At 39.4% G+C, this 21,511-nt stretch overlaps 1 protein-coding gene across 2 annotated transcripts in view; it reads right to left on the bottom strand.

Moving 5' to 3' along the window:
- The window catches only part of LOC146709221 (vitamin D3 receptor B), a 32,759-nt gene extending 11,290 nt beyond the window's left edge, over positions 1 to 21,469 (bottom strand). The window contains exons 1-5 of one of the 2 annotated variants that reach the window (XM_085456233.1): positions 20,958 to 21,469; positions 20,595 to 20,668; positions 19,475 to 19,588; positions 4,885 to 5,032; positions 831 to 961 (exon numbers count right to left, since the gene is read on the bottom strand). In XM_085456233.1, coding sequence (XP_085312359.1) covers positions 831 to 961; positions 4,885 to 5,030 — 277 coding nt within the window. In that variant the 5' untranslated portion in view covers positions 5,031 to 5,032; positions 19,475 to 19,588; positions 20,595 to 20,668; positions 20,958 to 21,469. The remainder of the gene's footprint in view (positions 1 to 830; positions 962 to 4,884; positions 5,033 to 19,474; positions 19,589 to 20,594; positions 20,669 to 20,957) is intronic. The other variant, XM_085456232.1, reaches the window with a different exon arrangement.
- Between the last annotated feature and the right edge of the window lie 42 nt (positions 21,470 to 21,511).

Raw genomic sequence — 21,511 nt, 5'->3', positions numbered from 1 at the left:
AAGAAAACACATATCTGCTATTTACAGACTATAAAAACAAACAGCAGTGTGTGGAAAGAAGAACCCTGGCTAGACGGTACATTAGGTGTTTAAACTTCACATGGAGTATACTTACTGTACACAATGTGAGGAGGAACTGTTAGTTCAAATGAAATATGTAAACACTAAAGGAGCAAAGACCCAGAGATACTTGACCTCAGACCAAACATTACATAATGGTTACAAGCAGGACAGCAAGCCCCCATGGTAGCAAACACCACATGTGTACATTTTACTGTGAATTCAATAAAAAGAAACAAGAATGCTTTAATGTATCTAACACACAAATCTGTACACAATGTGTACATTTTTCAAAGTAGGAAGTCGGTCTTGGGCGGTCCGGGATTCCAACATTATATCCTGGATTGGTGTGAGGTCCGGCATCCAGGGAACAAAGGCTTGTGGCTTCATTTTCAAGCCCATGTGCTATGCAGTTATTTCAAGAAAGAAGAAAAAAACTGATTGTTTTTTAATAAGAGAAGTTTTATTTATTTATTTATTTATTTATATAATTATTGTAATTTATGCTTTTAATCTTAATTGTTTTGTTTCTTTTTGTGGCTTTTATGCTTTCTATGTATCTTTTTAAAATGTTAATAGCTCAATTGGAAAGCATTTTAGGTCAACTTTTGTTGTTTTTTTGTTTTATGTGCCATTTAAATAGAAATGATTTGACTTCAATAATTAATAACCTGGTTTATTAGAACTGCAATCTGAACCCAAATTGAATCCACCTACATATGCGGGTTGGGCCAGTAACTGAAGACAAATGGGTGACCTGTCATACTTACACTCTTTCATCATGCCAATGTCCACACACCGTTTGAGGCGGCATGCCTGGCAGTGGCGCCTGTTGTCCTTGGTGATGGTGCAACTGCCGTTAAAGGGACATGTGAAGGTGGCCTTGCGCTTCATACTGCGCCTAAATATATTGTACACATTACACAGTATATTAAAATACAAACATAATGAAGTCTGTTAGCGCACAAAAATAAAAATCAAAGAATTAAATTAATACAACATTTATTTATTTATTTTTAAAGAGAAAGAGAAGAAGAACCTTAAAAGTGTTTGGCTGAATTCAACTGCTAAGGCAATGTGGAAACCTTTTGACAAATTATTTTGAGAGAATTACAAGACATCAAGAAATTCTGTACTTTTCCCCCGTCTTTTACATAAATAAATAAAAGATACCGAATAATAAAAATGCTGACTAAACAGGTTACCGTCTTTGTGCAATTTAAAAACAGCTGTATTTAAGAAGGTGGAAGGGCAGATTGATTAAATGTAATGACCTGAATAATAACACTAGAAGACAGCAGAATCATCTCCAACAAAAACAAAATGGAGAAGCTTCATAAATAAATTACAGCAGCACAGGTTGTGGTAACTGGATGTTGGGAAAAAACTGACATCTGTCATTTTGCCAGGTTAGAACACTGATGCTGGGGCTACTGAAACAATAAATGATTTACAACACTGTTAAGAACAGCATCGGTGGTCTGTTTCTTTCACAACATAATATTAAACATACATGGCGGAATATACCCATGACCACTACGGGGGTCACAGGTGCTGCTACTCTTTAGTGCAGAGGGGGCACGTGCAATACGATTTCCTGTCAGTCAAGTGAGAATCTGCAAATTCAAAGATCTTTGTTGACTTCTTATCATTTCCCTGAGAGAAAGGTTCCTCGGATTATAATCAAAGGGTGCTGGGAATATCAGTTTTCAACTTGATAACAGAAGAAGTATTAAGCTTTTAGAATAACATAACAATTAATTAACAACAAACAAACAAACAAAAAAAAACATCAAATGGGGAAAAAATGAATGCCTGCCTCGATACATTGATTATTCTTGAGCAATCACCTCAGTCCACATACTTCATATCTGCCTATTAAGACATATTGACTGTGGTGTTTAAGCGTCTCTGCTTTAACTGCAGATAGATAAATAAATAAATAGCTTTTTGGGACATTAACATAGAAAGTAACTGCAGTTAGTATTTCTGTTCATCTTTTTTCTCCAAGGCTTCACAAATCCATACTCTTTCTCGTTATTAGTTATTATCAGCTGTAATGCTACTGTACAGGTCATTTAAGAAAAAAAATCCTTACAATTTTTATGACCCTGTCGAGAAAATCTAATATAACCTCTGGATGGCAGAGTTGTTGCACTTGACTGCATTAGATTTTATAGGCATGCCTAATAAAATGGCCATTTAGTGTATAAATGAGTGCAAGAAATTTTAGATTTTATATTAAACATTTTATATTTTATTTCTGAATTAAAAGTAAAAGTAAAAGTTCTGTATATACTGTGTCTAGTTACACACCGTCAACGACCTCCTCCACCTGGTAGCCTCACGTGCTTTTTATTACTGACTTCTTAGAAAATCAACAACATAAACTGACTATTGCTTGCTCAACATACTTTATCTAGGCCATCAGACCCACATAAATATTTTTGACCTTCAAGTCTGAGACTGACTAAAAGTAAGTCAAAGGCAATCTACGGGACAAAAATTTGTCCTGACAAACGGTGATGCAAGGCACAATGATTTACTCGGTAATGGACATTTATGTATGAAAATGTATACACAGATGTGAGCAAAAACACGTGCTTCGTGAAAGTTCAAACAAGGGCCATCAGCGAGCCGAGGAAGGAGATTATTAAACATCCGTCTTTTTTTCCCCCTCCCCTCCCGTTATATATATCAACACTGCTGAGAGAAACAGGCGGAACTGCACGGACACATCAAACACACACACACACACACACACACACACACACACACACACACACACACACACACACACACACACACACACACACACACACACACACAAGCCTGGCACAAAATCATGACTTGCTCCAGTTTCGTCTTTGGAGAAATTGGAAACTCATGTCTGTATCAATGAGCAAGGAGTAGCCAAGACATTAAATACAGGAATGGGCTCGTTTGTATTCTCGGCCTGCTGCCGAGCATTAGTGTGGACACGAATGCTGTCAGCTGGTGTGTGTGTGTGTGAGAAGCTGTGGGCAGCGACTATACTTTATATCATAATACATACAGTGGGGCAAAAAAGTATTTAGTCAGCCACTGATTGTGCAAGTTCCCCCACTTAAAATGATGACAGAGGTCAGTAATTTGCACCAGAGGTACACTTCAACTGTGAGAGACAGAATGTGAAAAAAAAATCCATGAATCCACATGGTAGGATTTGTAAAGAATTTATTCGTAAATTAGGGTGGAAAATAAGTATTTGGTCACCTCAAACAAGGAAAATCTCTGGCTCTCACAGACCTGTAACGTCTTCTGTAAGAAGCTTTTCTGTCCCCCACTCGTTACCTGTATGAATGGCACCTGTTTGAACTCATCATCTGTATAAAAGACACCTGTCCACAGCCTCAAACAGTCAGACTCCAAACTCCGCCATGGCCAAGACCAAAGAGCTTTCGAAGGACACCAGGAAAAGTATTGTAGACCTGCACCAGACTGGGAAGAGTGAATCTACAATAGGCAAGCAGCTTGGTGTGAAAAAATCAACTGTGGGAGCAATCATCAGAAAATGGAAGACATACAAGACCACTGATAATCTCCCTCGATCTGGGGCTCCACGCAAGATCTCATCCCGTGGGGTCAAAATGATCATGAGAACGGTGAGCAAAGATCCCAGAACCACACGGGGGGACCTGGTGAATGACCTGCAGAGAGCTGGGACCAAAGTAACAAAGGTCACCATCAGTAACACACTACAACGGCAGGGAATCAAATCCCGCAGTGCCAGACGTGTTCCGCTGCTGAAGCCAGTGCATGTCCAGGCCCGTCTGAAGTTTGCCAGAGAGCACATGGATGATACAGCAGAGGATTGGGAGAATGTCATGTGGTCAGATGAAACCAAAGTAGAACTTTTTGGTATAAACTCAACTCGTCGTGTTTGGAGGATGAAGAATACTGAGTTGCATCCCAAGAACACCATACCTACTGTGAAGCATGGGGGTGGAAACATCATGCTATGGGGCTGTTTTTCTGCCAAGGGGACAGGACGACTGATCCGTGTTAAGGACAGAATGAATGGGGCCATGTATCGTGAGATTTTGAGCCAAAACCTCCTTCCATCAGTGAGAACTTTGAAGATGAAACGAGGCTGGGTCTTCCAACATGACAATGATCCAAAACACACCGCCCGGGCAACAAAGGAGTGGCTCCGTAAGAAGCATTTGAAAGTCCTGGAGTGGCCTAGCCAGTCTCCAGACCTCAACCCCATAGAAAATCTGTGGCGGGAGTTGAAAGTCCGTGTTGCTCGGCGACAGCCCCAAATCATCACTGCTCTCGAGAAGATCTGCATGGAGGAATGGGCCAAAATACCAGCTACTGTGTGTGCAAACCTGGTAAAGACCTATAGTAAACGTTTGACCTCTGTTATTGCCAACAAAGGTTATGTTACAAAGTATTGAGTTGTATTTTTGTTATTGACCAAATACTTATTTTCCACCCTGATTTACGATTAAATTCTTTACAAATCCTACCATGTGGATTCATGGATTTTTTTTCACATTCTGTCTCTCACAGTTGAAGTGTACCTCTGGTGCAAATTACTGACCTCTGTCATCATTTTAGGTGGGGGAACTTGCACAATCGGTGGCTGACTAAATACTTTTTTGCCCCACTGTATATATCATAATATAAGCATCTGAGTAGCCATTATATATGCAACTTGTGTATACATGTGTCAGTAACTTATGCAATATTTTCCAATCATTTTGAGCTTTTTTTTTCTGCTGGCCACACAAACGTTATATCTGCACAGGCGAAAATTAAAACCATCAATTTTTGTACCTGAAAAAGCCCTTGCAGCCCTCACAGGTCATGGCGTTGAAGTGGAAGCCAGTGGCTTTGTCGCCACAAACACCACAGATTCGTGGCACATTCCTATCGAACTCATCAGCGGCCACAGTGGACGTACTCACAACCGTGGGCTCCATCACTAAAAAGAGAGATGAAATCAAAGGAGGAAAAGGGGAAACAAAAAGACACAGTAAACAACACTGTAGAAACTGTATGCAACAATTAACACACACACACACACAAGAAAAAAAAGAAAAGAAAGAAAAGAAAAATCGACACGCTTGCCCAACAACCAGCTAAGGACCCGGGGTGGTGCAGCTATTCAGGCTGAGGCACCTGATCTGTTGAATTCTCTACCTGGATCTGTAAGATCTGCCCAATGAGTGAATTTCTTCAAAAGTCAGCTAAAGATGTAGCAGTTTAAAGGGACTGTTGAATTTCAGATACAGAATCTGCTTTTACATTTTGTGCACTTTTGTTCTTTAATTCTTGCATTGCTTTCAACTTGTAATTTCTGCATGGCTTTAAATTCCATCATTTATGTGCATAGATAAACTTTGATTATATTTGATTTGATATTTGATTATGTTTATATTACTTAATAATTTAATTTAATTTTTTACACTGACGCACAACACTACATATTTGAGAACACAGATAATAAAAATAAAGTTCCACTGTCAGATTTTTAATTGTCTCTCAATTATTTGATTGTAAAAAGTGAAACACTTTGTTTTTTTAAATTTAATCTTTGGCCCTTTTTTTTTAGGACTGCAACACCTCATCCTACTCTCTGCAGGGAAAATTAATTCTATGTTTTTGTCCAAGGAGAAAAAATGAAGACATATGAATTGAATATAAAAAAACCAACAAAAAAAACTTGTTAAACTTCAAAATGCTGAATCTCTGTAATTTGACTCTGAGGAGAAGAAAAAACTACATGTCACCACAAGGCTAGAATCCTCATGAACAACCGATGACTGTCTTTTTCACAAAGCTTCTTTCTTCTTTCTTTTTTTGCGTGCACTCTACAGTTAAAGTGAGATAAAATGATTAAAGTGTGTGAAGGAAAGGGAGGGTAAGTAAACCAGTAACCCTCTTCCTTAAAAAAACAAACAAACAAAAAAAAACCCTAAAGAAAAGAAAAGAAAAACAGCCACTGACATACCTGAATAACAAAAAAGTTTGACGGAGTCCTTCATCATTCACAGGTAATTAAGAAACAATATTCAGCCCAAAAGTCTCAGCGACTTTTGTTGCTTTTCTGTTAGTTCAACTGTGAATATTAATGGTGTTTTGTTAAATGAAGGTCTAACTCCTGGTCCAATTTCATTAAGGACGTTTAGTCTTCATTACAACAAAAGGTCAAAAGCAGAATAAAACAGAGGGTCTAGTCATTGCCCTTGTTCTTTGCATGCATCAAGTGTCTACAGTAGCTTCAACAGAGACCACATGCCTTAACCAGGAATATGTGCTATGGTACAGTAAGACTTGTCAACAAATATTTGTTTAGCCAATTCAGCAGATGGTCACACAAACGTCTGATAAACAACAGACCACAGGCAGACAACAGACAACTTTTCAGCCTCGCTTCTGAAACAGTGAGCCCCAGCGAGGTGATATAAAGAAAACTGAGCAATGTTTCGCATCCTACATAAGAAAATAGTTATACCTAGACTAAAATGGAGTAGTTTTGTGTGAAAGCTGGAGAGTATTTACCATCACACAATACTGGCTGTGAAAAAGCTTCTACGAATACTGTGGCGACCCTGTTTTGTTATTCCAACTAGTCTATAGTGACAGACTAGGCAGGGTGTGCCTAAACTCTTGTTGTTCTCTGTCGTCTCAGTGCATAGCTTGTGTTTCTTTTCCCACCTCCCCTTTCTCACATCCCTTTCTTTCTGAGTGCAAAGTAAACAAGTTGTCTCAAAGGTCCTTCAGAGACTGTTGGCCTATAAAGCTGCGCTAATCATCAATCATATGACCAAACATTAACAAAATTCATGTCTATGTGACAGTGCCCCCAGGTTATTTATTACATGGCTATGCTTGATATCCAGATGATGAAAATATAAATGAACATAGGTTTTACATTTCAAGCACTGGGGCTCCATGTATCCAAAATAATGAGCATTACCCTTGCTGGCCAGGATTCCGGATTTTGTTTGCAAACACCAGAATGACCCAAAACACATTTGAAGAGGCTGTTTCCAAAGCAAACCAAACAAATCCACAGATGCATATACCACCTGGGTTAACCTTATGTTGTTGCAATCTTTGCCCCTAAAATTCTCATAGGTATGTGTTATAAAAGTTATATCCTCTGGTAGTTTTGCAGTGCCAGTAGATGGAAGGACTAACTCCTAAACAAAGAAATCACATCCAGGCAATGCAATGTCCCTGGGGGGGGTCTCGTGGTGCTGATCTTTCTCACATACAGTCATAAAAAAAAAAAAAGCCTTTAGAAGTCCTGCTGGTATTTGGAAACGTGATACATTATCAAAAACCAAGAATACTCCATGATTCAGCAGAAAAAAGCAATGCTATGGCTGATTAAAATTTATAATAATCCTTTTCACGGGTCTAGTATGAGAACCACAAAGCTGTGAGTGCTGTCATGTAATATTACACAATTATGACCAGTATAAATGAGAAAAGACCTTTACAGAAAAAACAAAAACACACACACAAAACATAAAACAAGTTCTACTGAACACAGGAAAACTACTCCCAGTACACATTCACACTCATTACTCACTGTGAACCAAAATGCCCATTTGCTTCACTATATCATCAAATGATCACTGAAGTCAGCCTTCTGTGATTGCATTCAGGCTTGACAGGCCATTACACTAAATGCACAGTAGAATTGAGAGAGCTCTAAATAATGCATCAGGTTATTAGACCAGATCTGTAGTCATTCCAGTATTGGGCACGCAAAGCCAGGCGGCAAGTTTTGTAGCTTCGGGCTTCTACTGAACGTCTCACTCTTGAATGATATACATATTGTGTGTATGCCGCTTGCCATCAATCAAATCTGTCACTGTGGTAATCATGCAAAATAGTATACTACACTGTGTGTTACAGTGGTATAAAGTATAACACTGATTTGCTTACAGAGTTGAGGCAAAGGGTAAAAGAAGACATTATGGACATTGCAAGATATAACTCTGTACAATGACATTAACCATTTTTTTGTGAAAGGCTGTAAAGTTAACCTTTTGGTTTCCTCAATATTCTTGAGAGCCAGAAATTACAATATTTAAACATCAGAACGAAGTGCTAACTCGTTTAGCAAGTTGTACCCACAAACTGAACAGGTGAAATGCACAGGCATACTTCATTCTTCTAGTCCCAAGTAGAAGAATAATACAAAGGCTAGAATGTGCTTGTCCTACATTATATGTATACACAGCAAGACATAAAATGTGGTACCTAAGTCCATTATTAATGCTCCAAAAGGTAGCAACAGCACAAACATGGTTGTGAGGTACAGTTCAGCAACTTTATCTAGAGAAGGGAAGAACGTTGCATGTGTCAGGACTAGGGCTGGGCTATATCATACCGTTCACGGTAATACCAGTGTAATTTTGGGCAACGATAGGAAAATGACATATTGCGACAGAATATGGGTAAAACGCGCATGCGCAGTGCCTTTGTTTACATACGCACATGTCGGCGACGCAGAATGAGAAGAGCGATAGTGGATCGTTAAATGAAACAGATGAACCATAATTGGTTTGTAAAAATGCTGCAACTTCAGTGGTGTGGAACTGGTTTAGCTTTCATCCGTCAGATACACAACAAAGCACTATTTTTGGTAGCGCATGCTAGCAGGCCGTCGTTATTACCGTGTTGTTTGGAAAATATGGCACACTTAAAATCAATCCTTTAATTTTTCTGAAAATTGACAGTGCCCCTCATAATCCCATGTGCCTTATGTATGAATTCTGGTTGTGTTTACTGACCTCGAAACGATTTTATGTGGTACATGGTGCTCGAATATCTGTCAAGTGTTTTAGTGCGACTTTGCTAAGCTACGAACCCGCACCGCTTGATGGATTGTTGGAGCATTACGGCTATATTAGGCAGGCGCCTCGTGGAGTGATACGTACTGTGCTTCAACATAATATTACCGTGTTGTGTGTGTAATACCTCTTTTTAAGTTTTGTGGATATTATACATGGTTATGCTGAGGATATGTCGGCCAGTTTCCACTGGAAATGCCTTTTGGTTAAACTGTCAGCAAGGAATTTGCATTTGCACTGTTAAATTTGTATATGACTTTAATGCACATAAAAAAAACAGCTGCTTGTTTAAGTGAAAATACATTGATGGGGTTTTTTGCACTAATAAAGTTGTGGAGTTGTAAAGTATTTTGTCTAGTGTCAGTTATATCGTCAGTTATATCGTTATCGCAAATTTTCAAATGTATATCATGATAAATATTTTTGGTCATATCACACTGCTCTAGTCGGGACACTTATTAGTCAAAACGACCACACTACCGTTGTTATGACGGTGGAAATCAGCCATCTAAAACCGATTCCCTAGCAGCCTGTTATCACACTGTTTTTGTCTTTTTTCATTTTATGATGGTAGTCTACAGAGACTGACTTGATTTTGGAGCAACTCCCAAATGACTACTGGAGAACCTGTGATAGATTTCAAGCCAATAAAATATAACAAAAGAGAAAGTGATTTCAGTTTTCTTAAGTGATTTTTTTTTTTCTTGGAGTTATAAACTGCTGATACCGATTTTTGCTGACTCAGATTTTCTTCTTTGCCTCAACGCAAAATATTATTTTCATAATAAAACTGTAATTTCCCCCACACGGCAGTAAGTAATGGGATCTTCTCGCTGAAACAACTGAAAATTAAATTGTCTGCTAGGTATTGATAAACGAAAAATGGGTTGATGTGCACCCATCTTTGTTTCCTGACACATTATATCTTACCAAACAGTGAGTGTAACAGATTTATACAAAACAAAACAATCTATGGTAATTTAACTCAAAGGTAGGGTTAAACCAGGCAGCAGCTCAGTGGAGCTGAGAGCTGTGCAGGAGCTCAGCTCCTCCTACTCTATCCCATTATTGCTAAATCGCACACAACTCTTAAAATGCACTTTCAGACACTGCAGATTTCTTTCTTCTTCATTAAGCAGGTCATCCCACAGCTGCAGGATCGATGTGTGGTTTTCTAGATTAGACCGTATAAATTTCTGAATTACTTAAATCTCCTGATATGATCTTATTGTAGCATTATTAGAATAAATGCTTTTCTGAACAGCAAATAAGTGAGCATCTGCACTAGCTGATTCAAGTTTATGAAGGAAAAATCATTTGAACCACTGCAAGATGGTTTCAAGTTATTTTCAGCAACAGTCCAAATATCACATTTTCCTCATAATTGAAGAATATAAAGACACTGCATTAGTTCAAACTGTCATTGGGCTGCAGTAACCCAAAGAAAATCTTGGTGTTAAAGTTGTGTGTAGTTGACAACAACAACAAAAAATCTCCAGGTTACTTTTTGATGACTTTAATGGGCCCTGGTGCAGAGTATCATGTATGTACTAGCCTTATTAACCTCAATTAAATTATATTAAAGTATATTAAATCATTTTCCCATAACATATGAGAAAAACTATTAATGCTATCAGACCTCATACCCTAAACAACAAATTCAAAATTACATACCGTATTTTCTGGACCACAAAGCGCACCCGAATATTAGCCGCACAAGCTAAAATCAGGGGAAAATCCTGTTTTGTACATACATTAGCTGCACCTGACTAAAAGCCGCAGGTGTTTCAATGTTGACTTATCATATGTAAGAGAATATGCACAAAGCGAATTGTCAGGAAAGAGATGGCTGTTTGGAGACACAAACGACACACTTTTATTAATATTTTGAAAAACAAGTTATGGGTAAATATTTGCATAACTTTTTAGGTATATGTACAAGTACCGGTAATTACAAGTGCGAAACATGTACTGTGCTTCATAAATGAGTAACAAATGTAGTACATAACAATAACCTACAGCACACCAGAAAAATAGATTCGGCCTACCTTTTAGGCTCAGGTGCAGTGACACAGCTTTAACAAGAAGAAAAGTCAGTCATTCACCACCATCTTTCTCTTCTTCCTGCGCACTAAAACCACCAAAGTCCTCTTCTCCAGTGTCGGAAACGAACAGGCTCAGGGTGGCTTCGTCATCCACTCTCCGCTTCTCTCCTTCATTGTCACTTTCAAAACCAAAGAAATCCTCGTTGTCAGTGTCAGAGTTGAACACCCTCAGAAGGGCCGTGGCGGTGTCCTCCTCTCCATCATGCAGCAGTCCAGCCCTTCGAAATCCGTTGGTGATTGTGGATGTTTTCACACTTTTCCACGCTGTCAGAATCCACTGGTGGAGTTGGGCATAACTTGCTTTTCGTAAGTTTATCGCCGCTCATCATCCACGCCTCCCACTGAACGCGTAGCGCTACTTTGAAGTTTGTTTTTCGCGCTACTTCGTACGGCACTACGTTGCCTGGCGGACGGACATGTGACCAACATACCACTCTTGAACCCCGATACTGTGTGTCTGATCACATGCCCTTCCGCCAGGCAACGTAGTGCCATACAACAGCGGAACAAACAAAACAAATCCTCTTACGATATCACAAAAATCATGGACAATCCATAGAAAAGCCGCACCTGACTAAAAGCCGCAGGGTTCAAAGCTTGTGCAAAAAGTAGCAGCTTATAGCCCAACAATTACGGTATGTAATATACTGACTTTTTTGTGTAGCTGCTGCTACTGACAAATGCCTGAGTAATCGAATCTGTTCCTACCAAACAGTCATTACACCAAGCATTTCTGATATATTTACACTAAAACTCTCAAGTGTTAAACAGTAAAGTTTAAAAGTTTTTTATCTGACCATTCACCTTGCAGTGTAGGTGATGTAGGTTTTCACAATTACGTGCTGCAACAGCGTAGATGGTATTGTTTTCCCCTTCAGAATAAGTCTGTTTGTCATCATGGCAAAATGATCACGTCAAAGTCCATCTTCTGGAGGACAATTTTTTTTCAAAGCAATACTATCACAGCCTTGAAAGGTGCAGATACACAACTTTACAGGTGTGCAGTTGACAATGGATTCAAGGCCCAGTTTGCACTGCAAAAGAACCAAGTCAGATTTTTCAAATCCTTATATTTTAACTTCGTGTTTTCTAGCATACTTGTTTTTGTTACTAGGTGGGAATATCTTGCAATAGACGAAGGGTTCATAAGAACTAGAATAAACTGAAAGTCAATGTGTTACTTGTTTCACTGTTATTATGCACAGAGCAGAGTGTTGTGCTTTTGGAGACGGGGGCGGTCTAGCAATGCTTTTACCTTTTTTCCATACAAGGTGCATCTAATCAACCATGACATGGCTGCACGAGTTATTCAAAAACATCACCGTGTTGCCTCTGCTGTTATCTTAGCAGGAAGAAGGAAAAAAACTATCCTACTGTATATAAACGATGGACACAGCCAATGAAGCCAATGAAGCCATTTCAAAAGTGCCAACTGAATAGAGATCTGAGAAAAATTACCCAAATGCTCATTTGATTTATGATACTAATGAGTGTATAGTTATAATCATTTGTTTCAAATTTTACTGAACACAAGCTGTTTTTCATTTTATAAATTATGGTCCTATTTAGCCTGAAAAAAGACAAAAAAAAATGTAACAAACAACAACAAAAAACCCCAACATCATCCCCTTGCTTGTGATGTCTGGTTTCAAAACACAAGGCAAGAGCCACAGTGCTCAGCCTTAGGCTTCAACATTAGAGTCCACAAACCAGTGGGTGATGTCATGCTGGCTACATCCTCCATCACAGTTTACCATCTTATAGAAGCCATTTTTATTCTTTTTTGAGCTGGTGCAGTTGATGTTCATCCTTTTCTTTTAATTTCCAGGGCAGAAAAGAAGGAGAAATGTTAAGGGGGAAAAAAATAGATTAATTTTATCTTAATTTTAAGGCTGCTTTTATCCTCCTACAAGTTTACTTACAATTCGCTCCCTTTTAAAGAACAGGCTAAGCAATTGTGCATAGAATAAGCACAAGACAACATAATTTCATGTTATGATTTGCATCAGGACTGCCATCTTGGCAAATCAAATGAAGCAGGGCTTGAGAAAGAGGGAGTTACTATGAATTTGAAATGTATTGTATATTTGTGGCAAAAGCTCTAAATATAAAAAGAACACGAGGAGGTAAAACAAGGACAGTCAGTAAATGACACAGAAGGCTGTACATATTCTGTGCGAAATTATGTGGTACTGATGGCAATTAAGGTCACCCATCTCAGCCGTATGACTAGTACAAACAGGGATAAGTTTACCTCAGCTAAAAGACAAAGAAAACTATAGTCTGACATGCTCATCTAGACACCTCCACTGGTTTATTTAAAATACTTTGAATCTCTTATGCTGCCTGGGTTGTTTATTGAATGTGGTCTGTCTCCAAAGCAATAGTTGCAGTGTACATGCACAAATTCATAGCTTTGCCCTTTGCTAAACCACTACTTAGTCATAAGTACAAAAATATGGGTTTAACAGTGTAACATCAAACGGTTTTGTTGTTGCACAATTTCCGCTGGATTCCATAATCTTCGTTTAATCTTGGTGTTGGGAACATCACAGGATACAAATCTTTTCCCTTTCTTTATGTTTCAGTTACACCTAACTACAAGGATCATTTAGATGAGTTCCCATCTATTTCCCTGTGAATGGCTGTTTGCACTCATAAAGAGGAAATGCCATCCCACAGAAGCGAGCAGTGAGTTTCGTAGGACAAGAAGGATGCAGACGAGAAGCAGGCCAGAGAGTGAAAGGAGATGTGGGGGTATTGGAGCAATAAGAGATAAAGACATATACAGCAAGTAGAGGAGGGGTGACCTCTTTGTCAATGTGACTCTGTGTCTCACAATGGCCCACTGTACCCTGCTTGCTGTTTTGGAAATGAGGAAGAAATAAATACTATGAGGAGCGGGCACACAGCACTGTCCCAAAGACGGCGATCAACGCAAACAGCCTGTTTTTGTCATTTAAAAGGCTGACTAAAAATACACACAGTCATACGCCACTTCAACTACTGGCTAAATATAAATACATGTCTCATCTTTGACAGGCCCTCATCTTGAGAAGGATCAGGGGGGAAAAAGCAATTTGCTATTCGTGTTGGAATCACATTTAGAGTATGATTTATTTCTGCTGGTCCTGCTTCACTCTCATTTTAAAATCAAGGAGCTCATTTGGCTAGTATCTGTTGTTGTATGCATACACACACCGATGACTAAGTTTCTCTACTGATCGGTTAGGATAACTAGGGCAGCTATTAACTGATATATCTGACTATATGTTGCTTCATCATTAAACGTCCTAGAAATTCATAAAAATATATATCCCAAGGGCCTCACGTCTTTGCTAACAATCCAACAGCCAATAATATTCAAAATATGAAAAACAAAAACTTTTAATCAATTCCTTAATACAGAGATAGAAACCGAGAAACAAATTGATTATAAAGCTTATAAGCAGCTTCTTTTGCACCATTGGCACTGTTCTCTCCACAACTGAATAACTCTCATTTTAGAAATAATTGCTTGAAATGAAATGAAATTACAAAAAAGGCAAAAGCAAAATGTACTGAAAGACTGGAGCTCGGAGGTCAGACATGCAGTGGCAGTGGAGGATGAGCAAGAGAAGAGGGCCGCAGTAATTATGCGCAGTACCACAAACTGACTCTAGCATGTCATTTTAACTGGGTGGTGAAAGCTGCAAAATAAAGACATTACCCCAATTTTGGATGAGAGGCTAGGGAGGTTCCCTGTCTTTTAACCCAAAAGACCAGCTGAGGGAGAACAAGTGCTACTTAACATGCAGTGGAGCAATGACTCATCTTTTCCTCCTTTGATTTATTCACGTTATGGCTGAAATGACACACATGTTTCTCATAATCCAGAGTAGGGCTGTGCGATATGACCAAAATCCCATATCCCGATATAAAACATCTATCGTCCGATAACGATATAAATCACAAAAAATTGAATCTTTTCTGTAAATTCTGTGAATCTCGGGTAGGTGAAGTGTTTCCAGCTGGGCGTCTTGTACCTGGAGTCGAGTGTTTTAACCGATGCATGAAACTACACATTTTTAGACATAGGTTGTAACGGCTGCCGTTTTCTTTGTGAGTATTTATTACACAGCGTGCTGCGGGGAAAAGCCTGTTCTAACGTTTGAGTCTAAGGTTTATTTTTTAGCACCTGACGGCTCTTTTTTTGCTTCTCATCCGTCAATACTCTGCATACTTTTTCAAGGGATTCCTTTTTTTTTGAAAATTCTCAACAGGATCTTGAGCTTTATTGTGAAAGGTTTATGTGGAAAATAAACAAGCGGACATGCGATGGTTTTACCATCGTTGTTGCTAACGACAACCCATAAAAACAGGCGCTTGTCCGTCTGTAGTGTGGTTATATTAAATATAAGAGAAAGCGAGAACTATAAGAAATTAATATAGCCACTACAGTGACCATCAAAACGATGAAAAAATATTGCCGTAAACAGTTTATTTTGCGACACCACGAAACAAACGATAGCGTAAAATGAAACGATAGATGTTTTTATATCGTCATCCGATATATATCGTTATATTGAACAGCCCTAATCCAGAGACTGATGTTATAACTGGTCCCAGGTTAGACCAGCATTGTCTGCGAAATGCTTAATGCTTCGCAGTTGAGCAGCTCATCAATTCTTAAGATAAATGGTCTAGAACTGTGAGTGGTCTGGTCTGAATTAGCATTAATGTGCCCGAAAAAAATAAAATAAATTAATTTTAAAAAATTTATCACATCTTGCAATAAAACAGAGTATCCTTATTTGCCTTAACACATGAAAATCATTTAATTAAATGTTAATTAATGAACACCTGGCAGGATTTTAACTCTGAGGACTTGGAGGAATATCCCACCAAAGTCTGCATAATTTCTTCAGAAAATGGCAACAACCACATCACATTTATTAGTGCAAAGTGTTTGCACCACACACATCCTTGTGTCCCAAATGACCACCTCTATAACTACACCTTCTAACAGGTTGACATTTGATGTCAATCAATGCAAATATGATGTCTTGAATACAGATCGTGTTAATCTGAGGAACACAGAGAGCAGACATCTTAAGAGCTAGTATATGACATGCAGTAACACAATAAACATGAAGGATTATTAATATAGTAATGCACCACTTTGTGTACCCCTGTGTGATTCTAGGTATCTGTAACTGTGTGTTTCTGCTACACTTACTGGATCTACAGGGAGTGTGAGCTGCTGTGAAATATTCATACAGGGATAAGTGCCAATGTGGACCATGGCAAGAGTCCAAAATCACTCATAAGATAACTTTTTTCCCTCTGTTCTTCTTGCCATTGAATTTCCAGCTGCATCACAAGTATGTGATTACCAAACAGGAGAGTGGTCATTGGTTTTCATTGTCAGGTGCCCTTGTTACTTACAGAAGAAAAATAAATAACACTTCAGCTGCGAAAAAGATTTGGAACACAGCCCAGATGTTAGATTAACTTTCATCTCAGTCAATATCAAGTGATTATAAAACACACCCTCAACCCATGCCCACCATCTAACAAACCTAATTAAGTGATGCCATTAGAGCCTGGACGCTGAAATGAACCGTGATTGAGGACAGGGCAGGATATAACAAAGCAAGTAACAGGGAGGACCCAGACAGCGTTTTCAAGAAGGGATCATTTTAAGTGCACCCAGATATACAGAAGAGAGAGGGGAAAGCGGGAAATAAAAATCTCTGGCATCACGTCCCAAGAATGTCAGCAATGAACTTACAGACCACATCCCAACACATAAGAGTCAGAGTCAGAATCACATCCAGACCTATAACAGTACTGGAAGAAAGAGAGAGATTGCTATGGAGCGTGTGAGGGTGTAAACTAGAGGAGGACCTGCACCACAGTCCAATGTGCATGCTCCATCTACATCACATGACGCAATCCCACAAATGAATCTGAAATTGTTCTCTTCTGCCAAAAGTTTTTCTTAAAGGGAAAAAAAACATACAGTTAAAGAGAAACCAACGAAGGGGGGTGGGGTGGGGGGGGGGGGGGGTTGGGGGACAAAGATGAGTTTTTGAGGGAGTTAGAGAGAAAAGGGAGAAAATATAGGCGATGAGTTTTACTGCATACTTCAGGCTGGGTCACTACGAGTACTTAACACATCAAACAAACTGGATCTGGAATGACCCTGGCTACAGAGGACTGTTCTACAATGGAAATACACAGCCTTGTGACTCATGCTTAGAAAGGTATATAGAGTAAAGCCAACAATACCATTTGGGGGGGGGGGGGGGGGGGGACGACGACACAATGAAAAAAGGAAACTGGAGGAACAAGGAAGGTGGGTCTGAAAATAACACAATCTGAGATTAGTGATATATAATCTCAGATTGTGATTATATATATGTTAAAAACTCTTAAGTTAGGAAAAATAATGAATAAATAAATGCAGGAAACTGTGTAGAGAAAACAATAGAACCCCCCCCCCCCAAAAAAAAAGAAAAAGAAAAAAAAGAAAAAGAAAACGGACAACGTAGACCTAACAACAACAACAAAGCAGACAACCAGAGTCTGTAATGCAGCTAAACAACCGGCTGAGCAGACTGGTCCAGTCCTGTCTATTCACTTTGCCTCTCTCTCATTCTTCCTCCTGCAGCCTCCATGGGACTATCTCATGCTCTTTTCCTACAATCGCAGGGAGCATGTTACAGCTGCAGTAATAGCACATGACAAGGTGACCTGTGCCCCACACAGGATGGGCTAAACTGGGGTTGGAAAGGGTGGGGGGTCCCATGTCCCGTGTCCAGCCCTATGGTCTCTGTAACCCCCTCCCCACCTCACGCTCCCCCAACACCCAGGCCCCTCTGCTGGCCAGTAACGAGAGAGAGAGAGAGAGAGAGAGAGAGAGAGAGAGAGAGAGAGAGAGAGAGCTGCAGTGACGGCAGGCTGCCCCCCTTATGCTGGGCCCCTTGCTGGACTCTGGAGGGGAAAGAGACGAGGCAAGGAGAGGCCCACTCAAACACACACCAAAAGTCTTGTTTATGTCTATGTTGAATTTGACAGAAAAATGCACATTCTCTAGCACACGGAGTCACACACGCAGAAAATCCAACTGGACAGAACCGGACACACTACAGACATGTGGGTGAGGTGGATGCAAAAACACTTAGCCGACATGTCAGGTTATATAACCACCATAAACTGCTCTCTCTCATTCAGGAAATAGTCCTATTAAAAGACATAAACTTAAAGAATTCACTGTTTGTATTTCTATAAAGAAGTCAGATTTTGAAAGGTGAAGAAATGTACAATGCCATTAAAATTTTGTACTTTACCTATTTATATACTAAAATAAACAGGGAAAAAACAAACAAACAAACAAATCACTACACGCAAACTGCCCCAGTTAAAAACAATGACACAGTTTGCTTTCCAGGAATAATTCATTTCAGCATGATGCGCTCCATATACATCATGTTACCTGTGTGATGCTTCTGGCCTAGAAAGCATCAACCACAAGATGTAAAAGAGGACCCAAAGACATTAGTGAGAACTTAACACTTGATTAGTCTTACAGGCAACAGAACATAAGTGTCAAAAAGCGTGCATGCGCAGAGGTACGTATAAGTGGGTCTTCACAGCAAAGCACAGCAGCTTCTCTCTTTCTATAGGGTCACATGTAAGAGGAAGCAACCAATTACCCTAGTCATGAAAAAGAGGAGGGGGCTGGGGTATTTCAGTGTGTAGGAGACCTAATGGGTTGTGCTATCACCACAGCATACCCCTCCATAAACAACCTGCTACCTGTTACTGTAAATAATGACACAAACCAGGCCCTTTTCGTAGCTTCCCGCGAACCGTCTGTGCTCAGTCCTACAACAAAAAGGATTTACGTCACCGAGCCTAGTTTGTCTTGATTTAGGTTGAGTTCAGGCCCTGACCCAAATAATATCGGTTCTTGAGTAAATTTCCAAGTTGTTTGAATTCAGAACATCATTAATAATATGTTAGTTAAGACACTGGAAAGAGACAGACCATTTATTTCACAATGCGAGTTGTGTACGCTGATACATTAACAGGCTGCTTTATTAGAGACTCAATAGAAATCCAGTCTAATCCAAAAACACTAATTTTACAACCTTCTGAGTTTCTGTTGACATCAAAAGGCGGACAGTTTCTATTTTAGGTTTACTATTGAAGTCATACATTTTGTGGAAATAAAATCCACTCTGATTTCTATAATTATTTTATTAGTCCTTTATTTATCCAGGTTAAATTTTCACTGAGATTAAAAACTCATTTAATAATAATAATAATAATAATAATGGATACTTTATTGATCCCCATGGGGAAATTACTTGTTTTTCTCTGCATTTGACCCATTCACTCAGTGAAGCAGTGGGCAGCCCACTAAGCAGGCGCCCGGGGAGCAGTGTGTAGGGACGGTACCTTGCTCAGGGGTACCTCAGGGTAGCCGTTAAGTGGATTCGAACCGCCGACCTTCCGATCATGGGGCGACCACTTTACCTACTGAGCTATCCCTGCCCCATTTCCAAGAGAGACCTGGCATCATAATAAACATAATAAAGTAGAATCATCACCTTAGACAAAATTTACAAAAACTGAAATTTTGTAAATGTCTAAGAGCTGGTGTATTGGCCTGGAATAGAATTTACAGCTATATGTATGTAATAAAGTGAACAAGTGTGTATCTCCCATTTTTTCATCAAAAATGGATAAATGTGAGCCCACTGGGAAAATAAGCAGTATATATACCCCTTGCTATTAGTTTTACCTGGACCCATAAGTTAGTTAAATGAAGAACAGTGGTAGGCAACCTGTGAGCAGAAGGTTGTTAAAATTTCAGACTTGAAAGAGACAGGAGGCTTGTGTTAATTAATGGTGTCATTATTCTTAAATGGCTCCATTCCCCATTACTATTAATGTGAGTGCTTAAGGTGTAGTAGTATAAATAATTCCAGCCAAGCAGAAAGCAGTATGTGTTGTGTTACAGTGAAAGGGATTCTGCTCCCATGCTCACATAACAGTAGTAGCACAGGAACACTATAGCTGTAAGCTATGTGACAGGAAAGCTGAATTGTACACCAAGTACATCAAGTCACTGCAGCTTCTCAGTATCTTATCATGTTCTTATTGAGCCAATAAAATGTCAGCTGATATCAGTTTGTTATTAAAGGTGAATAAGAAAGCAGCAATTTAATATTAATATTTTCACTCTGTAAAAGTTTTTATGGGGACATATAACAATAAATTTTAAGTAACCCTGATATTCACTTTTGCATATAAACACACCTTAGTTTTGGGACTGTGACTGATTTAGGTAACTTTCCAAAATTTAAGAACTACTGACGCTTTCACTGAAAATTTATTTAACTTGTCATGGGGTAATTAACTTATAATCACTCGGGTCCATGTTAAAAAAAAAAACATCTAGACACTATGGGAAATTTTGCGTATGAACAAAGTTGCATAATTTCTTAGTGTACCAATATACTATTGCACATTGCAAAGTATGATTTAAAAAACAAAAGAGAAAGAAAGGTCTCACCTGACGCTTTAGCATGTCCTTGCACAATAGGTAAGACGTGAAACCCTTCTTCAATTTATCCCAAGTTCTTAATCCTGTTTAACAGAAAAGCAAAAAAAAGTGCAAGACGCAAGTCACTGAGTGGGCCTTTTCCAACAGTACCTGACCTGCAGTTACTCTTGTTTATGTAACGCTGAACTATTTTCAACAGCAACGTACATACTCAGGGGTAATCATATAGCGTTGAGTGCGGGAACAAACACCGTGATAGAGCCACAGAGTGAAACTGCGCTAAATCAGTTTCTTCTAAAGTCTCGAGCGACTGAAATCACAACAACTCAACTCTCGACCTTAACATTCCTCCTGTGTGTGCGAGTTTCATACCTCAGCTCAACTTTTCCCCATCAAGACCGAGTTGTTTTTAATCCTCTTTAGTCGTCGTTCGTCGTAGTCGTCGTCTTCATGCTCTTGCAAAGTATGTCCCCTCCATGTTGACGAGAGGCAGGTTAGCTTAGAAAGAGAAGACGAGCGCGCGGCACTAAACTCAGAAATGTGTGGAGACTTCGGGGAGAAAACGTTAAACTCGTACGCCCTTCCAGACGTTGGCTCTCACAGCAGCCGCGGTAGTAGCTAACGTTAGCGTGGCTAGCTTGGCTGCTTTAACCCTAAAACGCGGCACCAAGTTCAGCCAGCCCATTAACCGTTCTGCAGCCGAGCGCAACGAACGAGCTGCGGGGGAAACGGTTAACACGCAACTGGGTATCACTCAACAGACAAATGCACGTGCCAAAATGATAATAACGCAATAACAGCGACGATACTCCGACGAGATTTAGGCTATCCCTCCTTCTTCAGGACCCAAATAGATGGCCATTACTTTTTTTCTTTTTTTGTTATGCACCGCCCCCTCCCTAGGACCTCTACTGGAAAGAGGGATT

Source organism: Copadichromis virginalis, linkage group LG5, assembly GCF_057382275.1.
Source record: "Copadichromis virginalis isolate Kocher_CV1m ecotype Utaka linkage group LG5, C_Virginalis_male_GT1.1, whole genome shotgun sequence".
In the NCBI taxonomy this organism is placed as follows: Eukaryota; Metazoa; Chordata; class Actinopteri; order Cichliformes; family Cichlidae; genus Copadichromis; species Copadichromis virginalis.
This window is presented reverse-complemented; position numbering and strand designations above follow the sequence as displayed.